Below are 10,375 nucleotides of genomic sequence, written 5' to 3'. Positions count from 1 at the left end.
GTGCAGTACCGTGAAAAAAAGAAAACCCTGCTGCACTAGTGCAGAAAGAGACCTTGACCCGAAGTTCAACCTCTTGGATTTTGGGATTTTTTGGAATCCCAAATTGAAAGGAGTCAAAGAAAAAAGAACCAGGGAAAGGAAAGAGCTCGAGTATTTAAAGATGGAATATTTGCAGGATTGTGGAGGAAAGGGGGCTTTCTTGGATGTATTAATACACAGAGTGACTGCATCAAACCAATGCACTGCTCAAAGGCAGCATAAGCAGCTGAGAGGAGTGCGTCAGCAGTACATTCACGTTCCCAGTGAAGGACAAAGGGAGGGGGGCAGAGATCTTAGTTTCATGCAACACGCATGGAGGTGGAGGAGGAGATGGAGGGGGAAAAAGAGAGATTGGAGCATAAACAAGAAGCGAAAACTGGGATTAGGATGCTACTGCCACCCGCTTGTGTGTGACTGTGGGCTGCCTTGTTGAGCCTGCATGCCACCTCCTCCTCTCCATCTCCCGTATTCTCTCTTTTGCGCACTCTATCTTCCCCTTGCTCTTGATCTGTCACTTGTTCTCTCTCTCTCTTTCCCTCTTCCTCTCTCTCTTTCTCTCTCCCTATCTCACTGTTCAAGTCGGGCTACTGCAGCAGTCCACCAGCCAGTCAGCCGCACACATGGCCAACTAAAACAACTTACTACCTCAGCCAGCCTCGGCAGAGAAAAAACTATCTACTAAGCCGGAAAATTACAGAAAACAGGCAAAAAAGAGGACCAGAGAGCGCAGAGACGAGTCCTGCACCTTCGTTTAAGGATACGTCGCTGACATTGTCTCCCATTCATCCTCTTTTTTTTTCGCTCTTGAGGACAAGAGCGCTCCCTCTCGCTTTCTCGCTCACTCTTCAACAGCCTTTTGCCAAGCTCCGGCAGTGCAGCGGATCCCAATTCTACAACTGACACCACCCCACCTCCACCTCTCTTGCACCACCACCTCCACCCCCACCCCGAGGAGGGATAGACGGATTACTGCTAACTGTGCACACGGCAGCCTGCAGCTGCTCTGACCGGGCCAGCCCGATACTGGGAGGAAGCAAGAGGAGTGCATAGGAAAAGGATAAGGGAAGCATGAGGGGGATGATTGTGCCTGGAGTTCTTTAGCCTTTTTCCGCTTCTCAGTTTCTGTCACTACGGAGCTAATCATCAGCCGAGGAGCCCTTGGCAAAGTCACACTGAGGGAGGTCTCGCCACCAGACAAGGCAGCCAGCATGCATCAGGAGACACCCGGACGGTGATTTTATTTTTAATTTTTTACTTTACCTTTTTTACTCCTGAAGTAATTCACCATGGATTCTTATTATGTCAGAAAGACCATAGTTTAGTAAGCGTGATCTTGGGCAGAAAACAATTTACCTACCTGGCAAGCTTATTTGGTCGTACCTGTCTTCGTTAGTGCTCAGTCCTCACGAACAAGAGCCATTTTGTACCCTCAGCCAATCAAGGGCCACCACGCTCTCCATGTGAAGCAAAAGAAGGACGCCTAAATTTTGCCACACTGACCTATTATTGACAGATGTTATCAATCAATAAGAAGAAAACAATTCCCAAGCTCATGAGGTAAGTCTTTGTTGTTTCTTTGAGTACGTCTTTAGCTGATTTTCTTCTTCAGCACTTGTCCTAATGTCTCTTCCCCTCTCTCTCTTATTTCTGCTTCTGGCGCATTACATTTTGATGCAGCGTCTCCCTGCACTGTCGATGGAAGTCAGGAGCCTCAAGTTGCTCCAGCCAGGCTAGAGTTATCCATCCTCTGGTGTTTGCCATCTCCCCCTGCCATGCAGAATAATGTGCCCTCCACATCATGAGTCTTTTGGGCCAGGTTAGTGTGCAGCCTACCTGGAACACAGCCCTGCTTGCCGTGCTCTCCCTCATGGTACCTGCTCTCAGTATGTGCCAGTCCAGCAGCCCAGCGCTGGGCTCTGCCAGCTCGCAGAACTGTCCAGGCATGTGCTCCTGCACCAACCAGCTCAGCAAGGTGGTGTGTACACGGAGAAGCCTAATTAGGGTGCCTCCTAACATCCCAGCAAACACCCGATACCTTAACCTGATGGAAAACAGCATAGAGATCATACAAGCAGACACCTTCAGGCACCTCCATCACTTGGAGGTACTGCAGTTGGGCAGGAATGCCATCAGGCAAATTGAAGTGGGGGCCTTCAATGGTTTGACCAGTCTTAACACGTTGGAGTTGTTTGACAATAGGCTAACGGTCATACCCAGTGGAGCCTTTGAGTACTTGTCAAAGCTGAGAGAGTTGTGGTTAAGGAACAACCCCATCGAGAGCATCCCATCTTACGCCTTCAATCGAGTTCCATCCCTAATGAGGCTAGATCTTGGAGAACTGAAAAAGTTGGAGTACATATCCGAAGGGGCTTTTGAGGGTCTGCAGAACCTCAAGTACCTCAATTTGGGGATGTGCAACCTAAAAGAGTTTCCCAATCTCTCGCCCCTGGTGGGTTTGGAGGAGCTTGAAATATCCGAGAATGTTTTCCCTGAACTTAAGCCTGCTGCTTTTCATGGGCTCAAGAATTTACGCAAATTGTGGATAATGAACTCCGCCATCACCACCATTGAGAGGAATGCATTTGATGACATCACAGCTTTGGTGGAGTTGAATTTGGCTCATAACAATCTATCATCTCTCCCCCATAACTTATTCACACCTTTACAGTACTTAGTGGAGCTTCATCTGCATCATAACCCTTGGAAATGTGACTGTGATGTAGTGTGGCTCTCCTGGTGGCTGAGAGAGTACATTCCCACCAATTCAACCTGCTGTGGACGCTGCCACATCCCAGCCCACATGAAAGGGAGATACCTTGTGGAGGTAGACCAGGCCACATTTCAATGCTCAGCGCCATTCATACTTGACGCTCCAAAAGATCTGAACATTTCGGCAGCAAGGGTGGCAGAGCTTAAGTGTCGCACAGCTGCCATGAGCTCTGTTAGATGGCTACTCCCAAGCGGTACAGTACTGACACATGGAACAATTCACCCACGGATATCTGTGCTTAATGACGGAACTCTTAACTTCTCCAATGTTCTGCCATCTGACACAGGGGTCTACACTTGCATGGTGAGCAACATGGCTGGGAATTCAAATGCTTCGGCATACCTGAATGTCAGTAACGCTGAACTCAACACATCAAACCTGTCTTATTTCACAACTGTTACAGTGGAGGTATTGGAGCCAACAGTGGAAGAAACTCCCAAACCCAAACCAACCTCCCCTGCCTCTCCTTCTGTTTTCAAACCTGTTTTCATCTCCACCCCTACTGTGCTCTTCCAAAATACACTAACCCCAAGGCAGGTGTCAATTCCCACTGCCAGAATCCCCAGCGGGCCTGCTGCTAGCCTGGATGAGGTAATGAAAACCACCAAAATTATCATTGGCTGTTTTGTTGCCGTGACCATGTTGGCAGCGGCTATGTTAATAGCGTTCTATAAGTTGCGTAAGAGGCATCAACAGAGGAGCACAGTGGCCGCAGCCAGGACTGTAGAGATAATACAAATGGAGGAGGAAGTTTCTCCACTTCCGCCCACTTCTGGATCTAGCGGCTCAGAGGAGACGGGGATGATATTGCCTACCTTGGTGGAACACAACAGCAACACCTTTAAGCCTGGCTATGCGACATCCTCTCGCCAAGGGTCTTATGCGGCCCACTGGATCCAGAACAACACTCTGCATCGTTCAACCAGACAGCATCACAGCCACATCAGCACCATAGCTGATCCTTATATTATTAAGACTACTCACGGAAAAGAAAAGGTTCAAGAGACCCAAATTTGAATAATGTGGGTTTGTCCCATACAATTCCCTAACCTTTTGTCTAAGTTGTAGAATGCACAAAAAATCCCCCTGTTTTGTACAGAAGTGGAAAGCAGTGACACTTTTCTTGTACATGCCTATACATAAATATATCACCCAAAAAAATGCAAATCTATATATCTATATCCGTACATGGGACTATCAGGAAGTGGTCCGACTTGTAGATTCTATCAGAAAAGAAAGAAAGTTGATTCTATTTTCTAATCACAGATGACCTCTGTATAATTGCTTTTAGTGTATGGGGGTGCACAAAGGATGCAGTATGTGGTGTTCACTGAAAGATAACTCTAGGTTTTTCAAAACGAATTCATTTTTTCCCGTGCCAAATAAGATATGCAATAAATCGGTATTTCATCACAACGGAAGGCGTTGAGGGAGATAAAAAAAACAAATCCAATGTGTCAGGATTTGAACATTCGCTTAAGGATAGCGACGTGATGGCACAGATCGAACGGGTGCTGTTCAGTAGCCAAGAGACAAATGCTTTTGGACGGACTGCAGTATATTTTTCTGCAGCTCAGATTTAAACCTGTGTTTGCTGATGTCATGTTTTGACCGTTGTTTTATAATCTGAAAATGTTAATTCCGTGTGCACATCAAAAGATCACAGACAAATAACAGTGGTTGCAAGTATTTAGCTCTGTTTCTGGGTTGCATTCTGTTGTGCTGTTTCTCTCCCTTTTAGGTTTGCTTCTTAATGGCTTGTGTAGTGTTTAGGGCTAATTTAGTAATGCATTACAGCAGTTGCCTGACTTGTCTCTGCAAGGGCTCATTCTGATGCTAATTCTTCAGCGGAACTGACATGTGGTGCAGTGATACGGATTTGTGGGCAATTCTGGTTTTGGGAAAGGCAAAAAAAAAGATTGCCCTTAAACATAATGAATGTCTGTTATCCGAAGTTTTTTTCCATGGATTACATTGACTTTGTTTTAACAGTTTATTTTAAGGAGCACTATTTTTATGGAGAGACATACAGAGGCTATGAACAAAAATAAAACATTTTGGTTTGTATTTCTTTCGATGGAATGACATCCATTTCATGTCTTGTGTGTGATTTGTTTAATCAGGGGACGTAAGAGGGGGTGGGAATCAGAACCTTAATACTACACCCCAAACCTTCTATGGTGCATGCGTATGCATTGACTTGGTGTCTACATGAGTGGGTCTTTAAGTAACTGAGTGTACAATGCTGCATTATACCCCACAGTGGGGCTCTATGCAGGTCAGATGGGCCCTAGGTCTTTAATGTCTGCACTTAGTTCTTTATAGATTATGTTTTTTACTGACATAACATAGATAACTAAATGAATACATAAGTGAACTAAAGATGCTTTAGGGTATGTTTGGCCCAAAAATGACTAGAGACATGTAACCCAAAAAAAAAGGCTGCTAAAAAAAGTTGCGATGTGACTTCAAACGTTTGGTGAGCATCACGATGCTGGCTTTAACCCAGAGGGAGTTTGTGCATGACACGGTTGCTTTTTTTTTTTCATTTTGCACTCAAGAAGGAACGAGATGGAAAAAAGGCAGAACGTGGGCTCTGACTTTTACCAACAAGTAGTGGTGCGAAGGATCATCACTGGTCCGTGATCCCTTTGTTTCAATGTCTATAGTTGAAACACACGGGATTTGCCGATCGTTTTAAGAAAGAAAAATGCGACGTTTAGACTAATGTGCAAGTTACAGTGATCATGGCGAGATAAGGAACGAAGGAGATTCAAAAACCTTACTGCTTTATTTAAATCACAAATGTGCATTATTTTCCTAATACAGAAAAGAGTTATGGATACAACCGTAACCGTACGTCTCCACGGTCGCACTCGAAAGTAGTAGGATAAGGTCGTTATTGCCACCCATTTGAAGAGACATCACACAATTTTACGGTGATGAGTGGACATCCGGGAAAATCTCAGAGCTATGTGCAGAAAATACAGGGGATTTGATTGTTTTATTATACATTGAATGTTTTCACAGTTATGAGTTGCAATCCATTGCCTGAAAAGAGCAATACAAATAAATTTTGATTGATTTATTGAATGACCAGGCATTTCATCGCGGCGGACTGGAGGATTTTGTTGGTTTTCATTAGGTCTCTTCAAAAAAACATCATGACTCGTGTGGATTTATATTGAACGGTTTCACGGGACGTTATCCTCTTGGGTATGTCCACAGCATGGGAGCAGAAGTGCGTCACCTAGCTTGTTCTTGTGTTAGCGAACAGACATATATCACCGTCAAGCAGTGCCTTGTTTTGTCAGATGCCTCGTCTTTGCAGCGTTCACTTCATATCCGCTAAAGCACTTTAGATTTGACCTTGTTACATTTACTTCTTGTACAAAGCAATATTAGTTTGGTTATTTCACTAGTTTGAATGTGCTTTGGGTACCTATTTCGTGACGTCACTCTTCGCAAACATGAAACTGGTCAACATGTTGGCAACCCAAAACATATATATTTGGTGTTGAGTACTTGACTGATCAAGAGTTTTTGTTTTAATCCTTTTCACCTCTCCTGACATTATTTCTCTGAAGTTTTGTATGTCCCTCTGCTGCCAGTTTGTCTGGAGGCCACTACCTAATCTTTGGCTAAAATGTACATGCTAACACTGCAGAGCTACCTTACCACTGTTGAGCAGCTTTAATTTGTGAACACCTACTTTGAATGCGACATTTGTCCCTGAAGTTGATTGGCTAGCGCTAAACTATGAGCAGATGTAATTGACTATTTTTAATATTTTACTTTGGCAAAACAACAAGTGTGACTCATTATCTTATTTTATCTTATCTTACTGACTTCTCCCAAAATACTCATCCTCATTCTTTGTCACTCTGCTGTCTGTTAAATGTTAAAATGCTCCAAATGTGTACCAACTGATCAGTGCAGCAGCTACAAGCTAATTTTAAATCATGACCAGCCTCTTTATTCAAATTAAAAATAAACTTGCTTGTGCTATCCGATTAAAAACTAAACTCATTTCACTCGTTGCACTTTGTTGTCCATGGGTATTTTTTTAAATTACCTAAATGTCCTTTTATTTTTTTCAGAAGAACTCACTTTTTGTATCAGCAGCCTATATGATACTAGTACCGTATTTTCCGCACTATAAGGCACACCTAAAAGGCTTTATTTTTTCAAAAGCTGACCATGCGCCTTATAATACAGTGCGCCTTATATATGGATCAATATTAAGTCGCAAAGTCTTGGAACTTAGGCAAGCAGCCGCCGACTTGATTTTACCCCGAAGGCGAAGTAGTCCGCGGTGTATTCTGGGATTTTTATACCAGCGTTTCATTTCCTAACCAATGTGTCAATCATCATTTGAATCAGTCACTATTGGCTAAAGTTATTCGGAGGTAAAGGGGGCGGATCCTTTTTATCATTTACAGGCTCGTATAGGCTAAAGGGGCGAAACAAAGCCTGCAATTGGCCGAAAAAGATGAATGTGAATCACACGTTGGGTTGCACTACGGCATAGAGAAAACATTTTTTACTATTCTGTATTTGTAAATATTTTACTCTCCTGGATTTACTACACTCACGGTTGTAAGAAGACCATGGTTACGTATCATTATTGAAATTATTGAACGTGATGGCTGCAAGAGAACTTAGGTGAGCTATGCGGCTTTATATTTTCCCGGTATCTTGTTTTAGAACGATCTTGATGTTTCTGTGATGAGTCTATTTTTAAACTAAATTCAATTCAAAGTGTTTATCGTCATATGCACAGTAAAGAACCCAGTTTCCCTGCACAATAAAAACCTTACTTTGCTGTCCACACAGTTGCCAGCAAAAAATAAAATGGAAACTAAGAAATGTTTGGCATTTCTTGAATCCCAAGACTTTAACCTTCCGAATGATATTTGGAACGATGCATTTGAGTGATTGGTGACATCGTACAGACACTGTTTCCGTACATGACTGAGACACGTATTTGCAAGCTTTCGGAATGATCAGGGGGTAGTCAGTTTGACTGAACTATCTGACTGTTTTGTGGACGTTCCCATTGTAGCGCCTTATAATCCTGTGCGCCTTAAGTATGGAAAATATAGGACCAAAAACTATTTTTTGGGGGTGCGCCCTATAACCCGGTGCACCTTATTGTGCGGAAAATACGGTAAGTTAATTATCATCTATATTTTCCCCATTAGAGCAGACCAGTGCAAAATTATTGTTTAAAATAGGATATCTATATTTTAATTTATTTTAGTGTTTCAGGTTTTTTGGCCAAGAATTTCACATTTCAGTTTTTGGTTTCTGCCTAAAATGTACATTTTGCTGCATCCCTAAAATGAACACATGTATCCCGCGGTTTGCCGGTTCCTTTCCCTGACATCTTCAGTCTACATGGCGTATTTTTAGTGTTTTAAGCAACTTATTATCAACTACTTTAAAAGATTAAGCTCAATGTGAGGTCCAAATTGTTAATACAAAACCGATACTGAGTCCAGATGCAATGCTTCCATATAATTGTTTAATATTCAAATCCTAAACAGAGGACCTTAACAACCACGTAATAACAATCGAAACTGCAGGCAGCAATAAAAGGGAAAACCCAAGGTACTATAAATCATTGTGAAATTAATCTCAAATTTATCTTATCCGGGAAACAATGTTCGAGTCTGCGACCAGGCGATCATGCAAGATTTTCCGGTTCTGGACGTTCCAAATCATTATTAGGAGAGGTAATAGATGCTCATACAGTCACCATGATAGCTGATGGCCGGGATAAAATAATGAATAAAACCAGTCAGCTAAAAATATATGCAGAAATTGAAGTTGAGCCCCATATGATAATCATAGGGCATGATGAGTTAGCATGAACAGCAAGGCTCCACTCCAGGCGTTGGGGGTGGTGGGTTGGGGACTGCCTGTCATTAATCACAATGTTTATTTACTGTTCATTGGTTTAACTGGCTTGTGGCTCCTTTGTCTTTTACCATAGTATGGCTTTATTTATGGGATATGATTAAAATAAAAAAATGGCTTTTTAAAAAAGCTATTTCAGAGTGCTGTGTGTGGCTGAGGTGCTTGAAACGGATGGTGTATAACAAAAATGGTGAACATGTGGTGTTTGTCCTGTGGGCAGGGCAATGTTATTTTTCACCCAAAAATATATCAACACGGATTTATAGCACTTGAGTAATCTAAATGAAAAAAAATGATAATTTTCTTAATATTGGGATTTTCTTTTTTAATACAATGGACCCAGAGTTAAAACATGGAAGTGTTTTGATATATAGGGATCACAAAGTGAAATTGTCATATAATATTTAGTTAGATCTTATTCTATTTAATACAAACATGTGTGACTAAATTATGTGAATAAATATACATTTAAAGGAAAAAGGACATTTATTTATAACTTTATTTACCTTTGGTCTGCTGTGATATGAGCTGGTATAGTGGAGTAGAGGGTGGATGAAGAGGGGGAGAACATGTTGTATTTAAATTCAAGGCTAATGTTAAAACTTCCACCTGCAACATTATCATGCCCTTCGAAGACTTTGTTACTTTGCTCGCCTCCTTATTCTTTAAAATTGTCTCAACTGTCATGGCCATATTCACCAGCAAGGGTAGCAATGCGTGGGCCTTCTTTGGATTTCTATCACAGGCTTCTCTTCTATTTCTACCTTCTTTCTATTTCTTCCTTTACCATCACTGCAATTTCTTGGAGTTCATAGCTGGACAAATTACAGTTGGTTAAAGAGATTCAGAGCTAAACCAAGAGAGACAAAGCGAGAATTGTGGGAGGGAGTTCAGCCAATAACACATCGGCATCTTAACGATACTTTGACATAAACCAACAGCAGACCAGCATCTTATATGACATCAACCAATAGCAAACAAGCTTCTTAGAGATGTATAAGGCTTATGACTCGCACAGCCATCCGGACAAATACAGCAAAGTTCAAATTAGAAATGTTTTAGACTTGTGAATTAAGTTGTTGTTGATGTAGTTTGGTCAGAAAAACACCATAACGTGGGGCCAAAACGTCGTAGTTTCAGCAAAATATTGTAACCTAAGCACGCTGTAACCTGAGGTCTATTGTATGGAGGTTTTCTCAAACATCAGTCAGTTGAAATTTAGCCAAGAGCAGGGATCAGGGACCTATGACTCGAAAGCAATACATGGCTCTTTTCATGAGAATATATGTTTTGGAGATACAATTGTATCCATGAAAATCACATCCATAGCGTTTGAATTTTGATAAATACAGATTCATGTCTAGTGCAAGCATAGCTGACATGGTGGTGTGAGTTTGAATGGTTCAGTTTATTTATAAAGATCATACTCTCCACTTCACTTTACAAGGTGTCACACCAATATACCCCATTTTGGCTGTACGACGCAAAGTATTTTTTTTTTTTATGGAAGCTCATTAAACAATTTAGGTTCACTGTTGGGACACTATGAGGAAAACCTACGTAAAAACAGTAAAATGTCAAAAACGCCAGTCAAGCATACAGAGCAATTTTATTGGTGAGGGGTGCGGGTGGGTGGAGCAATGC

At 41.9% G+C, this 10,375-nt stretch overlaps 1 protein-coding gene across 1 annotated transcript; it reads left to right on the top strand.

Annotated features, from left to right (window-relative positions):
* The first annotated feature begins 503 nt into the window (after window positions 1–503).
* lrrc4.2 (leucine rich repeat containing 4.2) lies at window positions 504–4,900 on the top strand. The gene is made up of 2 exons (XM_088339839.1): window positions 504–1,596; window positions 1,717–4,900. Exon 2 carries the CDS (start codon window positions 1,838–1,840, stop codon window positions 3,824–3,826), a length of 1,989 nt encoding a protein of 662 aa, XP_088195965.1. The 5' UTR covers window positions 504–1,596; window positions 1,717–1,837; the 3' UTR covers window positions 3,827–4,900.
* Window positions 4,901–10,375: the final 5,475 nt, after the last annotated feature.

Source organism: Urocampus carinirostris, chromosome 7 (assembly GCF_059441175.1).
Source record: "Urocampus carinirostris isolate Australia breed hairy pipefish chromosome 7, RoL_Ucar_1.0, whole genome shotgun sequence".
NCBI lineage: Eukaryota > Metazoa > Chordata > Actinopteri > Syngnathiformes > Syngnathidae > Urocampus > Urocampus carinirostris.
This window is presented reverse-complemented; position numbering and strand designations above follow the sequence as displayed.

Bases quoted from the DNA above. Each gene is read 5' to 3' on its own strand.
- lrrc4.2 (XM_088339839.1), top strand. From the start codon at position 1,838: ATGAGTCTTTTGGGCCAGGTTAGTGTGCAGCCTACCTGGAACACAGCC.